General features: G+C 44.6%; 1 protein-coding gene across 6 annotated transcripts in view; it reads right to left on the bottom strand.

Moving 5' to 3' along the window:
* khdrbs3 (KH domain containing, RNA binding, signal transduction associated 3) overlaps nucleotides 1-20,502 on the bottom strand; it is a 126,424-nt gene that overhangs the window by 59,738 nt on the left and 46,184 nt on the right. For all 6 annotated transcript variants that reach the window (XR_013547170.1, XR_013547169.1, XM_078397571.1 and 3 more), the window contains 3 exons: nucleotides 14,583-14,729; nucleotides 5,924-6,060; nucleotides 4,591-4,774 (listed from right to left, as the gene is read on the bottom strand). Coding sequence is in view for 4 of the 6 variants with exons in the window: in XM_078397571.1 (XP_078253697.1) it covers nucleotides 4,591-4,774; nucleotides 5,924-6,060; nucleotides 14,583-14,729 (468 nt within the window). In the remaining 2 variants the exon portion in view is untranslated. The remainder of the gene's footprint in view (nucleotides 1-4,590; nucleotides 4,775-5,923; nucleotides 6,061-14,582; nucleotides 14,730-20,502) is intronic.

Genomic DNA, 20,502 nt, shown 5'->3' on the forward strand with positions numbered 1-20,502 from the left:
ACTTCACACCTACTTACAGCCTGACTCCAGTCTGCAAAGACTGGGCCCTCGTCAACTACCCACCCCTTCCTTGCTGCCCAACATCAGTCTGGCCACATATCACTAACAATAGAAATTGAGGAGGTAGAGAAGCTGTTCAGGAGACAGAAAAGCCAGAAATCTCCAGGACCGAAAAATATTTCCCCCTCGACTCTCGAGCTCTGTGCCGAACAACTGGCACTAGTCTACACAGACATTTTCAACCAGTTCCTGCAAACCTGCACTGTCCCTGCCTGTTTGAAAGTCTCCACTATTATTCCTGTACCCAAAAACCCAAGGATTACTGGTCTTAATGACTATAGGCCTGTTGCACTTGTAAGGGCTAACATTACGAATGCAGCTATGTGGGTTTTATTGCAGGGGTGTAAAAGCTCCAGCTCGAATTATTCCTGGGGCATCCTGTTGTTAGCATGGAAGCGTGGTTTATGGCTGATCGTATCCTCTGATATCAGCAACTGGCCTCAAAGCTTTGAAGTGTTGAGAAGAACATCTTGCCATATGGACTGCCCTTTGTTTTCAAGAAAGAAGAGGTCACGATGGACACGACGGACATGGCGGTCCCGAAAGACACATAAAGATTTATAGGGCATTGTAAACTTGCCATATAAGGCAGCGATGGAAAAATACTGCCACATGTATTTAGGGTATAAAAGGTGTGTAAATTTAAGCTTTCGGAGAGGCTACATTAGCTTCCTGAGCATTTCTAAACGCTCCGGTATCTAAGCTCTCTCCCACCTGGGTGAGTAGAATAAAGAGGTAAAATGATTTTGGTTGTCTGACTATTCTGTTAATAGGTCACGAACTACAACACACTGACCTCTGTAATTATGAAGACCCTTGAAAGACGTGCTGGGCCAGCTGAAAAATATCACAAACCCCCTGCTGGACCCCCTGCAGTTTGCATACCAGGCCAATAGATCAGTGGATGACGTAGTCAACCTAGGCCTGCACTTCATCCTCCAGCACCTAGACCGCCAGGGGACTTATGCAAGGATTTTGTTTGTGGGTTTTAGTTCTGCATTCAACACCATTGTGCCAGAGCTACTACACTCCAAACTCTCCCAGTTGGCTGTGCCTGAACCCCTCTGTCAGTGGATCACCTACTTCCTGACAGACAGGAAGCAGCATGTGAGGCTGGGAAAGCACATCTCAGACCTGCTGACATGCAACATAGGTGCATCGCAAGGCTGCGTACTCTCCCCTCTCCTATACTCTCTCTACACCAATGACTGCACCTCCATAGACTCCTCTGTCAAGCTTCTCACGTTTGCAGATGACACAACCCTGATTGGACTGATCCAGGATGGTGCGGAATCTGCCTACAGACAGGAAGTGACAGAGCTGGCGTCCTGGTACCATCACAACAACCTGGAGCTCAATGCCCTTAAGATAGTGGAATTGATTGTAGACTTTAGGAGAGCTCCCCCTCCCCTCCCCACACTCACACCTGTGGAGTCATTTAAGTTCCTTGGAACCATCTCCAAGAACCTTAAATGGGAGGCCACCATCGACTCCACAGTCAAAAAGGCCCAACAGAGGATGTACTTCCTGCAGCACCCGAGAAAACACAATCTGCCACAGGCAATGATGGTTTCGTTTTATACTGCCATCATAGAGTCTGTCCTCAGCTTCTCCACCATGTTTTGGTTTGGCCCAGCCATCAAGCATGACATTCGGAGGCTGCAGCACATCGTTCGATCAACCTTCCCCCCCCATTGATAGTATAAGAAGGTAACTGCAGATGCTGGTACAAATCGAAGGTATTTTTTCACAAAACGCTGGAGTAACTCAGCAGGTCAGGCAGCATCTCAGGAGAGAAGGAATGGGTGACATTTCGGGTCTCGACCCGAAACGTCTGAAGATGGGTCTCGACCCGAAACGTCACTCATTCCTTCTCTACTGAGATGCTACCTGACCTGCTGAGTTACTCTAGCATTTTGTGAATAAATTCCCCCCATTGATGAACTGTACACTGCAAGGACCAGGAAGTGAGCGGGTAAGATCATCTCTGTCCCCTCTCACCCTGGCCACAAACTCTTTGAAGCATTTCCCTCTGGAAGTCGACTCCGGACTCTCAAAGCCGCCACAGCCAGACATAAAAACAGCTTTTTTTCCATGAGCAGGAGCTCTACTCAACAACCAAAAGTCTGTAGCCTCCTTTTGCTTTGGTATTTTATTTCATTCTTCATATGTTTAAATTATAATGTTTTATTCTTTATTGTTTACTGTATGTCGTGTTGTTACTTGCGAGCAAAGCACCAAGGCAAATTCCTTGTATGTATACATTAATTCAATTCAATTTATTCAATGAAGTATTAATTCAATTCAATTTATTCAATGAAGTATTCCTTATTATAAACCACAAACAACTCCCTGTGGCAGTGGTTATAGTTTCCATTTTTACCAAAATCTTACTTCAGGATGCTCAACTATCACTGAATCATCCAAAGGAACAGATTTGTATTTAAAAAGATGTCAAATACTTTCTCAATTAAATTTATTATAACCTGATTTTTATTCATCCAAACGAGTAGCCCCCTCATCAATTACTTTTTTAAAAGGTGAGGTCAATTTACAGCATGAGCTTCCAAAAATAGAAAATGAATAAACAAATTTTTTAAAAGTTAATTTCTGTCAGCAGATGAAATTGGTCACAATGGAGATGTTCCACATTTATAATCAGATCAAGCATTCGAGATTAGAGTAATCTGAAGCACACTCAGCAATAATACAATGCTGCTTGATATTCTCCTTACTCCTGCTCATATTAAGTTAAAGTTTAAGGAGTGAGAACTAAAAATGTGGTCAATAGTGCTGATTCACTGTAAAAATAAACTTATTACAGATGACAAAAAATTCCAAAAGAGAATTGTATGATTTTGAGAGAAGTTATTTCAATAAAAACAACACACTGGGTAAAACAGTAAAATATCTCAGGTTGAGGCTGTGTTGAGTTTCATAGGTCGATCATTCACAAGTGGAGCATTAGGAAGTGTGAAATCATGAGGAAATTTGAATTATTGAACCAAATCAAAATTATTAAGTTTTATAAATGGGCAAAACACAACCATCTCAGTGCAATCAACCAGACCAAAAGGTATTCTCTGTGTGGTGTTTATGTGTGGTGTAGCGCCCTCAACCCCCTACTCAATCCCCCTTATCTCCCCCTCCCTACCTCCCACTCTCCCATCTTCCCTGACCCCCACTGTCCCCCTTGCCCCCCACCCCCACTCTCTCATCCCCCCACCACCATACCCCCTCCCCCCATCCCTGCTGTCCCCTTCCCCCCACCCCTCCTCCTCCTCCTCCTCCCCACCCCCACTCTTCCCTCCTCCCCACCCCACCCCCACTCTCTGCTCCTCCCAACCTCCCCCTCACTCTACCCTCTTCCCTGACACCCACTGTCCCCCTTCCCCCCACCCCCACTCTCTCTTCCTCCCACCACCACCCCCCCTCGAATACTCGAGGCGGCGGATCTGGGAGAGTGGGGAGGGGAGAGAAGCGAGGGGAGAGAGGCGCGGCGGGAGGAGCGCACAACATGGCGGAGCGTGAGGAGGAGGAGAGCGTCCGCCATCTTTCTGAAGTCTAGACGGGGCCGTCGGTGGCAGCGGCCCATGTCGACGCCGCCATCGGTAGAAGCCGCCGCTGAAGGAGAAGCTGCCCGCTGCGCTGCGGCCTGTGTGCGGTGACGGTGCGGGGCGCTGGGCCCGGGCGAGAGGGGGGACTCGACAACGCCGTGGCATGGATGGAAGGGATGATGAGTGGACCATCAGTCCGACCATCTCCCTCCTGCTCGGGAGTGTCCCCCGGGTGTGGGAGAGTGGGGAAAGTGAGGGGAGAGGGGAGAGAAGAGCCCCTGATTGCGGGCGGGCGGCTCCGCTAACGGCGTCCATCTTGTTTGTGCGAGTGAGGAGAGGCCGTGCGTGCCTCTGTGGTGACGTCAGACGCACAGCACTTTGAAAAAATGTGTTTAGAAATGAAAGTTTTAAAGTGTAAAATCTCTCTAACTTAAATATATACGACCAATTTAAATAAAACTTGTTATAAACAGTCGCCAGGACAGTGGAGATTAAGGTGGCGCTAAAATTATGGCGCTATAGTTTACCGTTTTGGCTGCAGGTCTACATGTTATATATATATCTGCATGAATTGTACCGGGGGGGGGGGGGGGGAGCGAGCTCATTTCACAGGCGCACGGGTCCGATTGTGACGTCACACGCTGAAGACCTTCAATAAATCGGTTAGAAATGAAATGTTTTAACTTTAAAACCTCTCTAACTTAAAAAATATATGACCAATTTAAATAAAAATATTATAGGCACTGGCGGGGAGAGTGGTGATTAAGGTGGTGCAAAAATTGCAGCTCAACGGTTCACCGTTTTGGCAAAATCATAGATAGATAGCAGACAGACAGACAGACACGGATATATATATATATTTTATACGATTTCGGATTCCCGATTACATTTTCACAATTTATTTCAAAATTTAAAATTGACCCCACTTTTTTTACACCCATCATCCCATCAGTAAAGGAAGTGGTTTACTTACATATTCACCATATGTAGAATCTTGTACTGGTGGCGGTGGAGGTCTATAACCCAGAGCTCCTCTTGCTCTTGGCGCTGGAGCTCCTCGTCCTCTAGTTCCAGGACCTCGACCAGGAGGTGCTCCTCTGGGAACTGGCCCTGCTCGTGGGACTGCTGATGCGGGTGGAGGAACTCCACCACGGCCTCTGATGGGCAAAAGGGAAATGTCTTCAACCCATTCCATTTATGCCAACTATCATGCACATCTACACTAATCCCACTTGCCTATATTAATTCTATATCCCTCCATGCCTTGCTCAGTTAAATACCTATCCAGATGCTTCTCAAATGGTGTTACTACTCCCACCTCTACCTCTTCCTCTGGCAGTTCATTCCATACAACTACCACCTTGTCATGAAATATTTCCCCTTCAGCTCCACCTTAAACCTTCTCCTTCTCACCTTAAAGCTGTGCCTTCATTTTAGAAACCCGTGCCTCATAATTTTATATACCTCTGTTACTTGAAAGCTCAGCCTACTTCACACCAGGGAAAACAGACCCAGCTATCCAATTTCTCCTGTTAACTCGAGCATTTCAATCCAGGAAACATCCTTGTGAATCTTTTCTGCATTCTCCTAAATTTAACCATATCCTTCCTTTTGTGTTGTGACCAGAATTGGACACAATATCCCTGCACGGTAGCGCAGCGGTAGAGTTGCTGCTTTACAGCGAATGCAGCGCCGGAGACTCAGGTTCGATCCTGACTACGGGTGCTGCACTGTAAGGAGTTTGTACGTTCTCCCCGTGACCTGCGTGGGTTTTCTCCGAGATCTTCGGTTTCCTCCCACACTCCAAAGACGTACAGGTATGTAGGTTAATTGGCTGGGTAAATGTAAAAATTGTCCCTAGTGGGTGTAGGATAGTGTTAATGTAAGGGGATCACTGGGCGGCACGGACTTGGAGGGCCGAAAAGGCCTGTTTCCGGCTGTATATATATGATGATATGATGATGAAGTGATATATAACTTCTAAATTAATTAAAAATGCTAAGATTTTGATCTTTTGGTTCTTCCATTCTGAACCCTTAATCTGGGTTTGCTAAATATACACTAATTCTTCATTTTTCTTGCTTTCGGTTCTAGGTAGTTAACTAATGCACATTTTGGTTTTCATCTTTCAGGTTGTTTACTCTTTAAATATATGCAAACAATGTAAAATCACAAATATTTTACCAGAGATAATATATTTCAAAATTTAATATTGGCAAAGAGTGTCATCAAAACTGATTCTGAAATCAAGTAGTAATTTAGCCTGCAACAAACTGTAGTACTCGACTTCACACAGATACTCTCACCTGGTTAGAGTTGGTGCAATTGCTCCTCGGCTCCTTACTGGTTTTCCCCGGACTGCTGGAGTTTCTGGACTTTCTGGTGTGCCATTCAGGTATGATAATTCCTGAAGCTGTTGTTGTCTAATTTCATCATTATAATCCTAAAAATATATATGCAAACATTATGAACATTATTATTTTGGAGGGGGTAAATAATCCGAGTTGGTAATAAGCTCTTTTACCAGTTCCAGTCCCAACATCAATCAGCAAGACCTCTTATTTCCACCTTCATGATGCCACAAGCTCACCTCTTCTGCTGCATGTGCTTGTTAGGACCTTTGTTACCTTTAGGCAAGACTATTCCACACTAGGTCTGCGCCCCTTGTTCTATTGCCCATCCACTCAAGAATATCCAAACCTCTAAACATTTCCTAATTTGCACCAAGGCCTGTTCATCCTCATGAATATTAAGGATATCACGAGTAAAAGTAACTCATTGATAAGAGCACACCGACTGGTTGCATCACAGCTTGATTAAGTAGCCGAGATGCTCAAGGAGAGGAGGCTGCAGACAGTGGTGCACACTGCCCGATCCATCGTGGGTATTGATCTCTCCACCACTGAAGGAATCTACTGGAAGCTCTGCTTCAAGAAGGCAGTTAACATCAAAGACCCACGCCATCCTCCCAATGGTGTTATCTCATTGCTTCCATCACGAAAAAGGTGCAGGAACCTAATAACCGTTACCTCCAGATTGAAGATCAGCTTCCAATCAACCATCAGGCTCTTGAACCACACTGCACAACCATAACCACATCGCTAATTCAGTAACAAGCTACTATGGACTTTGTATAGGTTGTATTACAAACTTCGGCTTGCACTATTACAATATAGTACCTGGCAATAACTGATAATTTATTGTATTAACATTTATTGTATATTTATATGTTGTGTTACTATGGCATAAAGCTGCAGCGAGAATTTTATTGTTCTGCACCTGTTGCATATGACAATTAAACATTCTTGACTATTGCAAGCAAATGTAGCTCAGTTTAAAAAACAATCGTAATTTTATCAATTGGCAGTTCAGATACACCTATCCAAAGAGTCAAGTCAAGGGTCAAGAGTGTTTTATTGTCAGATATATAGGTCCCAGATAGAACAATGAAATTCTTACTTGCTGCAGCAACAGAATATGTAAACATAGTACACTGCAAATAACACAACAGAATATGTAAACAGTACACTGTAAATAATAATAATAATAATAATAATAGTCTATTGTAGTTCAGAGCTTATTTGAGGTTGTAGTGTTTAATAGCCTGATGGCTGTGGGGAAGAAGCTGTTCCGGAACCTGGACGTTACAGTTTTCAGGCTCCTGTACCTTCTTCCTGATGGCAGGGGTCTGATGATGCTGGCTGCCTTTTTGAGGCAGCGACTCCGGTAAATCCCTTCGATGGTGGGGAGCCTACTCTTTTTACCATTTATTTTGCTTGTCCTGTTGAACTTGGTAATCTGGATTGTCTTCGAGTTAAGCAGTGCTGGAACTTCAAAAATTCTCACCAATATTTTCAAATCCATGATCTCACTCCTTCATATCTTTAATTTCCTCCAGTCCCATAACCTTTTAATGTGTGTGCATTAGCTGCCAAGGCCTCTCATGATGGTGTGTGTATATGAAGGGTAACCTGCATGTGCCTACTTCCCTCTGTCTTTTTTTGGTATTGGTTGAGGGTTTGGAAAGTTCTGTTGCAGTTACCAAAGTAACTGCAGGGAACATAGAACAGGTATGTACAGGTATGTAGGTTAATTGGCTGGGTAAATGTAAAAATAAAATAAAAAAATTGTCCCTAGTGGGTGTAGGATAGTGTTAATGTACGGGGATCGCTGGGCGGCACGGACTTGGAGGGCCGAAAAGGCCTGTTTCCGGCTGTATATATATGATATGATATGATATGATAACACTTAAGAGTACAGCACAAGATCAGGTACATCAGCCCACAATGTCTGTGTCGAACATGATGGCATATTAAACTAATCCCTTCTGCCTGCATATGATGCAAACCATGTGACTATCAAAGATCTTCTTTAATGCCTCTATCGTATCTGCCTCTACCACCACTCCTGACAACATGTTCCAAGCACCCACTGCTCTTGTGTAAAAGAAAACTTGCCCTGCACAACCTTGAACTTTGCCCCTCCCACCTTAATGCTATATCCTCTCTTTGACAATTCCACCCTGAGAAAAAAATGGTTCTATCTGCCCTATCTATGTCTCTCAGAATTTTATACATTTCTATCAGGTTTCTCCTCAACCTCTGACATTCCACAGAAATCAAACCAAGGATGTCCAGCCCCTCTTTATAATGAATACCCTCTAATCCAGGCAGCATCCCAATAAACCTCTTTTGCACCCTCTTCTAAGGCTCCACATCCTTCCTGTAATGGGGTCACCAGTACTGCACACAATACTCCAAATGCAGCCTCATCTGAGTTTTCCAAAGCTGCAAGTTTGTAAGACATGGCCTGTCGCAAAACTATGAGCTATAATTAGCCCATTCTTTCCTACATGCAAGTAAACCCTATCCCGACAAATCCTCTCCATAGCTCCCCTACCACTGATGTGAAGCTCACATCCTACAAATTCCTGAATTATCTCCAGTTCTCTTAAATAAAAGAACAACATTCTGGGACCTCAACTGTGGCTGGAGAAAATGCAGGCCCCTGCAAATTCATCTCTTTTCTCTCTCAATAACCGGGGATAGCTCCCATCAGTCTCTGTAGATTCATCTACATTAATGGTCTTCAAGAGCTCCACCACCACCTTCTTCTCGATCACAAACTCTCAGCATATTAGTCTTCCCCACACTGATCTCAACTGTCTTCCTGTCCTTGGTGAGTACAGATGCAAAGTACTAATTTAGTATCTCGCCCACATCATCTGACTTTGAGCATGAATTCCCTCCTTTATCCTTGAGGGGTCTACTTTCTCCCTGGTTATCATCTACTTAATGTATGTTTTTGTAGGTGGCAAACAATGCAACTGTAACGTGCCAGTGATGGAGGTAGCACATGTTTAAGGTGGTGGATGGGATGCCAATCAAATGATTAAGCTGCTCTGTCCTGGCTCAGAGCAACTCTTCAGTTCTACAAACAGGATGATGTCTGATCCAATAAAATTTGCTTGTTCAATGCTCTCCAGTTTTTTGATAACATGCAGGAAACCAAATTGAATCATCCATGTGGCACTTCTAGGTGAAGATGTGTGCAAGTACTTATGTCTCATTATTCACATCTACATTAGACAGCAGCATGATCAGATCCTGCACGCAATGTCAAACAATAGACCTTGTTCGCTCATTGTAAAATAAAAGTATCCCCCAGTACAAAACCACCTCCATCAATCAGCGTTATTTTTAAAACTGTACCAGTCTTTCATTATAACTTCAGAACTGCAATAATTAAACATACTTGAGCAAATTGCTCCAGATTTACTTTTATCCATATATCCCAGTGAGATATATAAATTATAGAATACACTAAAGTCTACCGCCTACAGAAAGCTGCAAAAGATACTGAAGTAGATATTATGAACCAAGAAGAATTTAACCTTATTCCCAAGCATTTTAGATCAAATAGTTGGCAATTTTTGTATCCAGTTCAACTCAGAACTTAAGTTCCTCAATGCCACTAAGACAGGTGATGTACACCTTACATATGTCACAAGTGGAATATTTATTTAAACATTGTAATAAGGTTGAATATATCGGAGTTGACTTTTAATAAAGTTTTCATTATAGAGTCTCCAGGACAGCATGAAGAACTATCAGGAAGAAATAGATGTGCTGGTTCTGCCAAAAGCAGTAGGAATGCTTTATTTAGTCGTTTTTCCCTGCAGGAACCTAAACCAATCAATTAAACAAGAATTAAGGCAAGAGCCTGTTAAAAACAAACTTAAAAACTGATTGTGTAATTAGTTAAAAACTAATTGCCTTTGTTTCATCTACTACCCTCCCCCACCTTCTCTGCTAGTTAGACTAAATCATTTCCTCTCTTTCTGAAGGGTCTCTGGGACACTATTGCTAACAACAACCCTTCCCTCAATGAGCTGAATGGATTCCATGCTTGCTTTAAACAGTAGGTCAATGGAATGATGTTATCTACCCCAAGAACTTTGGCTGAACCTGTGCCCATGGTCACCATCTCAGATGTCAGATCAATATTCCTGAGAGCAAACCCACAGAAAGCAATTGGCCCAGATGGAGTCACTGGACACTTTCTCAGAGCCACACGGATCAGCTGGCAAGAATATTAAAAGGACATCTTTAACCTCTCCCCTTCTCCATCTTGAGGTTTGACCTGCTTTAAAAAAGCAACTATCATCCTTGTGACAAAAGAAAGCAAGTTAGCTTGCCTTAATGACTACTGTCCAACATCTGACACCCACCATCATGAAATGCTTCGAGAGGCATTCACAATACACATTAACTTCAGCCTCCCAGACAGCTGCAGCAATTCACCCACCATCACAACAGGTCCATGACAGAACCCATCTCTAGTCCTACTCTCACCTCTGGAACATCTAGATAACAAGGACATATATTAAGAATAAGGGGTAGGGCATTTAGAACTGAGACGAGGAAATACTTTTTCACCCAAAGAGTTGTGAATTTGTGGAATTCTCTGCCTCAGACAGCAGCGGAGGACAATTCACTGGATGCATTCAAAAGAGTTAGATAGAGCTCTTAGGGCTAGCAGAATCAAGGGATATGGGGAGAAGGCAGGAACGGGGTTGTGGATGATCAGCCATGATCACATTGAATGGCGGTGCTGGCTCGAAGGCCCGAATGGCCCACTCCTGCACCTATTGTCTATGTCAGAATCCTATTAATTGACCATAGCTCCACATTCAACACGTAAAATCCAGCTACATTATCTCCATACACCTGGACTTAGGAGTCAGCATCCCTCTCTGCCACTGGGCTCTCAACTTTGTGACTCATAGAGCACAATTAATGAGGATAGGCAACAAAATATCCTGTTCGAGAATTCTCAACAAAAGTGCCCGCAAAGATGCGTTCTCGGTACGCTCTCTGTACACTCACGACTGTGCGACCAAATTCTGTTATAACTGTGTCTACAAGTTTCCAGATGACACAACAGTGGTGTGCCAGATCTCAAACAATAATGAGAGATAGTAACATAGTGTCAAGACAACAATCTCTCCCTCAATGTTAGCAAGATGAAGGAGCCAGTTAGTGACATCAGGAAACAAGGTGGGGGTGTACAGAGCCCAGTTAGCATCAATGGAGCCAAGGCGGTCAAGTCCGAAAGGGTCCCTGGACCAACCACATTGAAACCACAGACAAGAAACCACACCATTCAGAAGACTAAGGAAGTTCAGCATTTCTCCAAGGATACTTACCAACTTCTACTGGTGCACCGTAGAAAACATTCTATCACAACTCTGTTTGGCCACAGATCTGCCTAAGACTGCCAGAAATTGTAGAAAGTTGTGGATGTATTCCAGACTATCTCACAAATCATCTCCCCCCAACAAATCAACTCCATCTACACTTCATACCGCCTCTGGACAGTATTTGTGTTCTGTAACTGTAATGCTACAATGCTGTAACACTACATTTGGCACTCTGATACTGAAAGATTGAAAAGACTAGACCTGGAGTTTAGAAGGAGAGGGGATCTTATAGAAACATATAAAATTATAAAAGGACTGGACAAGCTAGATGCAGGAAAAAATGTTCCCAATGTTGGGCGAGTCCAGAACCAGGGGCCACAGTCTTAGAATAAAGGGAAGGCCATTTAAAACTGAGGTGAGAAAAAACTTTTTCACCCAGAGAGTTGTGAATTTGTGGAATTCTCTGCCACAGAGGGCAGTGGAAGCCAAATCACTGGATGGATTTAAGAGAGAATTAGATAGAGCTCTAGGGGCTAGTGGAATCAAGGGATATGTGGAGAAGGCAGGCATGGGTTATTGATTGGGGACGATCAGCCATGATCACAATGAATGGCGGTGCTGGCTCGAAGGGCCGAATGGCCTCCTACTGCACCTATTTTCTATGTTTCTATGTTTCTACCTGTTATACTTATGTATGACTTGATGTTACTCATGCATTGTATGATTTGACTGGATAGCACCAAACAATGTTTTTCACTACATCTCAGTCAGTACACATGAAAATAATAAATCAATACCTGAAAATTATATTTTCTTTCCATAGATGTTAGCTTGAATATTCACCCACCCATTGAACATAGGCCAGTGCAGCCCCAAGAACAGGCCCTTCACTTCAATGTCTGTGCTGAACATGCAAAGTTAAACTAATCGCCTCTGCCCACTTGTGATCCATATTGCTCCAATCCCTGCATATCCAAGTGAAATCTAAAGGTACTTAAATGCCACTATCATATCTGCTTCCTCCACCATAACACCTGGCAGCTTGTTCCAGGCACGATTCTGTGCAAAAAAAATTGCTTCACATATCTTCTTTAAACTTTCTCCCTCTGACCATAAAATTACCACCTTGGGAAAAAGGTTCTGACCATCTACTCTATCTATGCCTCTCATAATTTTTTATACTTCTTTCAAGTAACTACTGATGAGCTAACCAGGTCAGCACCTTGTTTTAAGCCACACATAAATATTACATGCTCTGGGTTTCCTCTCCAAACCCATGTCTGTCTATGTTCCTTTTCTCTCGGACTGGAATTTTTGTCCTAATATCCGCAGTGTTCACTTCTTATGTGAAGGTCCTTGGGGTTTTTCCCCCTACATCTAAGGGGGAGGGAGTGTCTGTCTGTGCGTGTGTGTGCGTGTGTCTGTCTGTGCGTGTGTGTGCGTGTGTCTGTCTGTGCGTGTGCGTGTGTCTGTCTGTGCCTGCGCGTGTCTGGCTGTGCGTGCGTGCGTGTGTGCGCGCAGACAGACTGACGCGCGCGCAGACAGACGGACAAGCGCGCGCAGACAGACGAACACGGCGCGCAGACGGACACGCACGCGCAGACGGACGCGCACGCAGACGTCTCTGTGTCTGTGCGCATGCGTGTCCATCTGTGTGTTTGACGCGGGAGCAAACACGCACACGTGTCCGCCTGTCTACACGCGCGCACGTCCGCCTGTGCGCGCATGTCTGTCTGTCTGCGCGCGTGCCTGTCTGCGCGCATCCAGGTCCATCCGTGTCTGTGTCCATATCCCCCTGTCCGTCTGTGTGTGTCCATCCTTGTGTGTGTGTGTGTGTGTGTGTCCGTCTGTGTGTGTGTGTGTCCGTCCGTGTGTGTGTGTCCGTGTCTCTTTGTGTGTACCATGCCCACTACGCAGCCAAAACGGTACCCGACAGCACTACAATTTTAGGCCCACCCTACTCACCATTCCCCCGTGGTCTGAATAAACCCACTTTTGTTACTTTAAATTTTTTTTTTACCTAATAACCTTTAATAAATGTGCTCCTCTCTCCTCCCCCCCCTCCTCCCCCCCCCTCCTCCCCGGGAGGACCGACGCCCGCCCCGACCTTCCTCCCGTGGTGCAGATTGCGACAGAGGATCCACAAGATGGCTGTCACGCCGCTCGCAGCAGGAGAGGCTTCAGCTCCACGCCCGGCCCGCAGGAGAAATGGGGCCGAGGTCAGTGCCTACTCCCTTTCTACTCTCGTCCACGTACGGCCCTGGGACACTCCCTGCCGGCAACGGGTCCATGACGTCGACGCCGCTCACCGTAGATTGCAGCCTAGCTGCAGGAGACGCTTCGGCTCCACGCCCGGCCCGCAAGGGGGCACTCCCCGCCCAGCAACGGGTCCACAGTTGGGCCGAGGGGGAAGAGGGGAGGGATGGGATAGGGGTGAAGAGGATGGGGGCGGAGGGTGTTGCACCAATGCAGGAGAGGTTTGGACCCAACGGGTCCACTTGGTCTAGTCCCTTATAAAGATGAAACACGCTTTTGCTGAGATAAATGCAAATGACCGTAGCCCAATTTGAGAAACTGAAATAAATGATTCTATTTTCTTAACCAACAAATTGCTCCTCAACCCATTATCACCATCACAATTTTTCTTATACAGTCCGAAGCAAGCCCTTTTGTAAAGTCCTTTCAAGCGCAACAAGAACCTTTTCATAAGGTAACAATAATTTTATTTCATACTTATAAATATAAAAATAAGGTATGAAACAATAAGTAATATGAAATGTTTGACCAGAAAAAACAATCGTCTTCCTGCTTTATATCATATTGTTCATACACCCTTACTGATAATCAATTCATACATTTTGTTTTCTCAATATATTAGACTTGGTAGAAGTAATATTTTCTCAAAAGAAACAATCAGTATTATTAATCACTGGCATTGTACATTTTTATGAATCTTTAATGCAGGGAACATTACTAAAGTTAATGAAAAGTCTGACCAGGGTTTAGGTATGTGGAAAGAAATTACCAATGGCAATCAATGAGTTAATCTTTGAGAAGGTTTTTAAAAGAGCAAGATGCAGTAAGCTGAAGAAAATGTTTCAGAGCAAGTCCACACAATAAAGCACAATTTAACAATAAATAAACAGAAGAAAAATAATAACCAGGACTAGATGTCTGCTTTCTCTCCTTGAGAGAGAGCATACTGCAGGACCATCTTTGAACCAAATGAACCAAGAGATGAGAATATGAATTTGAATACCAACCGGTATGAGGAATTTCTTCACTTCGTCTAAAGCATGACCCATTCTAGCATAGGCCTCCGATGGTGGCGCAAACACTTCGATCAGTACATGCAAATCCTCGTTAAGATGTGCATATTTAGATTCACCACTCTTCCGTAATTCCTCTTCCTGTTGAGTGGGAGGATATGAAAAAAAAATCAACTTTCAAATGTCAGATGAGGGTTGGCCCGCAAAGATGTGTTCACAGCTCCTTACTAGTTCCTGTAAACTTACGGCTGTGCGCCTAAATTCTGCCCTGACTCCATGTATAAGTTTGCAGATGACCGCCCTAGTGGGCCGAATATCAATGACAAGATGGAGTACAGGAAGAAGATAGAGAGCTTAGTAATATGTTATCAAGAGTATCACCTCACCCTCAATGTCAACAAGACGAAGGATCCAGTCATTGACTTCAGGAATTGGGGTAGTGCACAATTGGAGATGGCTGGGAGATTCAGGTTGCAAGGTATAAATATCACCAATAATTTGTCATGGTCAAAACACATTGATGCTGCAGCCAATAAAGCACACCAATACTCTGCTTCCTTAGAACACTCATGAAATTTGCCATGTTCCCAACAGCTCTTACTAATTTCTATAGACGCGTCATTGAAGGCATCTTATCGGGATGAATCACAACTTGGTTTGGCAAAAGATCGGCACAAGACCGCAAGAAATTAGTGTTGCGGATGCAGCCCAATCCATCACATAAACCAGCCCCCTCAACCTCACCATACCCCAAACCAATTCCCATCTACACTTCACGCTGCCGCGGGAAAGTAACTGACAGAATCAAGGACTACGTACAGCCCAGTCAATCCCTCTCCCCATTAGGCAGAAGATATAAAAGCTTGAAAGCAAATATCACCAGATTGAAAAACACCAAAACAGTATCTTCCTTGCTATTATCAGACTATTGAAAGGACCACTGATATATTAAGGGAATAATCCTGATCTCCTATCCTACCTCACTGCAACCATCACACTTTTTAAAAAATTTGCTGCAACACTTTAGCACCATATTCTGTACTCTGGTATGTTTCCCTTTGCATTACCTGTTGCACTTGTGCATGACTTGATTGTATTCATGTATGGTATTAATTTATGTGACTGCTCAGCACTCAAAACAAACCCTTTCACTGTGTCTTGGTACACGTGATAATAAACCAAACCCATGTCACATAAATCTTCAGAATAACTAGTCATGGATTCCATATCACTTCTCATATACACACCAATTAGCCAAAACATTATGACCACTGACAGGTGAAGTGAATAACAATGGTTATCTTGTTAAAATGGCACCTGTCAAGGGGTAGAATATATTAGGCAGCAAGTGAACAGTCAATTCTTGAAGTTGATGTGTGCATGGAGGAGAAATGGGCAGGAGTAAAGACCTGAGCGACTTTGACAAGGGCCAAATTGTTATGGCCAGACGACTGGGTCAGAGCATCTCTGAAACAGCAAGGCTTGTGGGGTGCTCCCAGTCAGCAGTGGTGAGTACCTACTGACAGTGGTTAGAGGAGGGACAAACCACAAACCACGATAGGGTGTTGGGCGCCCAAGGCTCATTGATGCGTGAGGGCAACGAAGGCTATCTTGTTTGGTCCGAACCGACTGTGGGAGGACGATAAGCCGGTGCAAGGAATGTGATGCTCTGGGCAATGCTCTGCTGGGAAACCCTGGGTCCAGCCATTCATGTGGACATCAATTTGACACATGTCACCTACCTAAACATTGTTGCAGACCAGGTACACCCCTTCATGGCAATGGTACTCCCAATGGCAGTGGCCTCTTTCAGCAGGATACTGCGCCCTGCCATACTGCACACATTGTTCGGGAATGGTTTGAGGAACATGAAGTGTTCACGGTGTTGCCCTGGCCTCCAAATTCTCCAGATCTCAATCCGATTGAGCATCTGCGGGATGTGCTGGATTAACAAGTCCGATCCACGGTGACTCCACCTCGCAACTTACAGGACTTGAAGGATCTGCTGCTAACATTTTGGTGCCAGATACCACAGGATACCTTCAGGGGTCTTGTAGAGTGCATGCCTCAGCGGGTCGGCGCTGTTTTGGCGGCACACGGAGGACCAACAGCATGTTAGGCAGGTGATCATAACATTTTGGCTGATTAGTTGTCTTTTAGTTACTGAATTTGGCATACGTATATTGTACCTGTCACTCTACACTCTCCATACTGCAAAAGCTTTTCAACAAAAACAGGAACCTGACCAAACCTCGAGGATGCTTGTATCATTGAATGTAACCCTTCTACAATCCAAATAAACAATGGAAAAACAAATAAATGTACAAAACAGTTTAGAAATAATGAGACAATATCATGCACAAAGTGGCCATGTGGCTACAGTGTCTAAATTTGAAATGCACGTGATAGATAATTCGAGGAGAAAAGATAGATTTCCGTGTCTCAAAGCAATCTCTATATTTTCTAATAGAATTGCGATTGGATCGTAAAGCGCAACACTGACTCATGTGAGTGGTGTCCTGGAAAATAATGAATATTTCTTCACAGTATGTTTAATGGCAGAAAATATAGACTCAGCCAGGCAGTCGCTGTTCCACTCATATCATGGCACCATTTTTGTCACTGAAACATACAGCACAGAAATACGCCCTTCAGACAACCATGTCCATGCCAACCATCAAGTTATTCATATATCCAATTATCAATTTGGTGCTTAAAGTTAAAACAAAATTCTTTTAGGTCCAAGATTTTGACAATTAGATTATCAAAAATAAGCAGTGTACACCCCAGCAAAAAAAGTGCGAGAGGCTCAGTTTAGATGGAATCTGCAGAAACACATTTGTTTAAGTAATATATTTATTAAACTCCTGAAGCAGATGTCAACTTATTCTTTCATCAAAACAAACCACAATGTTCAAATCCACAGCCTATTATCTTGCATGTCACATTAAGTCAAATTGATTGTCAAATTCACAAGTACAGTGAGGTACAGGTACAAAGAAAATCTTGTAACTATCTTTAATATGGAATCTGGATAACACATACCCACTGGATATTTACCTTGGAGGGTTTATCAATAAATCTCAGTTATTTCTTTACTTGACTGATATAGACTTGTGATGATTGAATGTTTTTCTGAAGAGAATTAGGCTAACCTAGTGTATTGGAGCTTTTAGCACAATTTTTTAAAACGCCAAAAATCATGCAAATACACTCTTCAGAAGTCGTTGTAACAATTACAAATAAGGCAGTGGCATAATTTGCCACTCCAGTGATATTCGGGTGCAAAGAACATGTTGGTGGCCTGGCATTTACAGATAGAAACTGTTTTAACAGTGCAAATTATTGATAAAAGATTGGAGAAACAAGGATGTGAAGATGCCGATTTACAAAAATAAATCACCATGTGCTAATAGTTGTTTACACGAGGTCCTTTTGCTGCTCAGCAACATTGTATTATATCGTGCATGAGAAGTTTTGCAGAATCCATCACAAAATGCAAAATACGGGTAAATGGATAAGGTCAGAGCACCCATTATCAACATCTAAAGTGGACAGACCTTGAGATGGAACAATGAGTAATTATACTTTTGAGGACAAATTTATATTTTTCAGATATTCCACGGCCTAACCACACACTGCCAAGAAATTAATTAGCTGGAAATTCCTCTAGATCAATGATATCCTTCATTTTGGCAGCTAAAAAATGTGAAGATCTCTCACACTCTCTACCTTTTCTCCAAATGAACTCTGCACCTAATCTCCATAGCAACCCCGATTTCACCCTAACAAGAGATATTCATTTTGTCCTATCCATCTCTGCCCCATATCTCTGCAACTTAAAACTAGCCATTCTCCTATCCTATCAGGTTCTTATTAAGGATCCTTAATCTGAAATGTTTGCTGTCATTCCACAAATGAATCTTAACATGCAAAGTCTTTCCAGCATTTGTTATTATAGCTTATTGTCTTTATCCAACAGTTAAATAAACAAAAAGACCCAAAGTGTTGGAGTAACTCAGCAAATCAGTCAGAAGAAGGGCCCAAATATCACCTATCCATGTTCTCCAGAGATGCAGCTTGAATCGCTGAGTTACTCCAGCACCTTGTTTTTTTTTTGTAAACATCATCTACAGTTCCTTGTGTCTCCAGTTAAATAAATCTGACCAGAGTTGTGATCAATTGATCAATGGGTTCGATGTACAAAATAGTGGAAAAAGGTCATGAAGTGCCAATAAGCGAGTTCGATATCTCGACCGCGCATGCACAGGTCACAAGAGCTAAACATTCTAAACACAACTCTGGTCAGATTTCTTTAACTGGAGACACAAGGAACTGCATTTCTGGAGAACATGAATAGGTGATATTTGGGCCCTTCTTCCGTCTGACTTGCTGAGTTACTCCAGCACTTTGTGTCTTTTTGTTTATTTAACGGTTGGATAACAGCGGTGAAGAAACGGCTCTTGAATCTGGTGATAAGTGATTGCAAGCTTTTATATCTTGCGCCCAAATAGGAAAAAAGATGATGAGGAACGAGTTTGACTATTGCACTTGTTTCCCAGGCATCGCGGCAGGGAAGTGGGAGTCCGCTGGAGTTTTAGTCCGGCCTGTCCCAGGCAATAGGGAAAAAGCCACACGGTTGTGGGCTGTGCGATTGGACTTTCGTCCAGCTACCGGGCCACCTGCGCATGCATACGGTCGAGTTGTTGTTCAGATGCGAGGTGTGCAGAAAGGGCTTCGGGTACTCCCCGAATTTGGCGAGGCACCGACACAGGCACACTGGTGAGTTCTTTGCCGTGCGGCCGCAGTTTGCGCAACACAGTTGCATCCACCGGCGGCTCGGGGCTGTCGCGGCATAGGTGCGCGGCCCGGAGCGGGTGGCTCCCATTCAGCTCCAACGTGGGAAGGATTTCCGCAGCGCCGGCTACCTGGCTCTTGCACAGCGGCGAAACCCCGTTCGCCTGCAAGGTCGCTAGGCAGAGCTTTCGGCAGCCAGTTGCAGCTGAGAGCCCAGCCACGGGCAGGTGCGGCCTTTCGGCTGCGAGGTTTGCGGCAAAGTCTTCTGCAACCCGTCTTACCTGCGGACGCACCGGCCCTTCAGGTCCGAAGAGTGCAGCAGGGATTATTGTAGCACCTCGTAACTGCTGATCCATCAGCGCTTCCACAGCGGCAAGTGGCCCTTCGGCTACAAGACCTGCAACAAGAGCTTCCTCAGCTTTTCCTCCTTGAACTTCCTCCTTCCTCCGATCTGCCGTAGCACTAGCGGCTTTCGGTGTGAGTGGCGCGCACCTTGAGTGTGGTGTGCATACAATACTCCACGTGCGGTCTCACCAAGGCCCTGTACAGCTCCAGTAGGACCTCCTTGCCTTCTCCCTCATGCGAGTCCCATTGTGGATCTCCAGAGAGGAGTAGATGAAACGGCAGTGGCAGAAGTCACACCGAAAGCGCCTGTCAGTCGGCTAGTGATGCGGCAGATCGGAGGAAGATCAAGGAGGAAGAGCTGAGGAAGCTCTTGTTGCAGGCCTCGCACCCGATGGGCCATTCGCCGCTGTGGAAGCGCTGATGGATCAACAGTTACGAGGCGCTGCAGTAATCCCCGTTGCACGCTTCGCACCTGAAGGGCCGCTTGGCCGGTGCATCCGCAGGTAAGACAGGTTGCAGAACGCTTTGCCGCAAACCTCACAGCCAAATGGCCGCTCCCGCCCGTGGCTGCGCCAGCGGTGGGCTCTCAGCTGCAACTGGCTGCCAAAAGCTTGGCCGCGAGACCATGCAGGCGAACAGGGTCTCGCCGCTGTGCAAGAGCCAGGTAGCCAGCGCTGCGGAAATCCATTGGAGCAGAACGGGCCCGCTCCAGGCCGCGAACCTGTGCCACGACAGCCCCGAGTGGGTTGCGAATACCCGGCCGCAGGTGGAT

This window comes from Rhinoraja longicauda, chromosome 4 (genome assembly GCF_053455715.1).
Source record: "Rhinoraja longicauda isolate Sanriku21f chromosome 4, sRhiLon1.1, whole genome shotgun sequence".
NCBI lineage: Eukaryota > Metazoa > Chordata > Chondrichthyes > Rajiformes > Arhynchobatidae > Rhinoraja > Rhinoraja longicauda.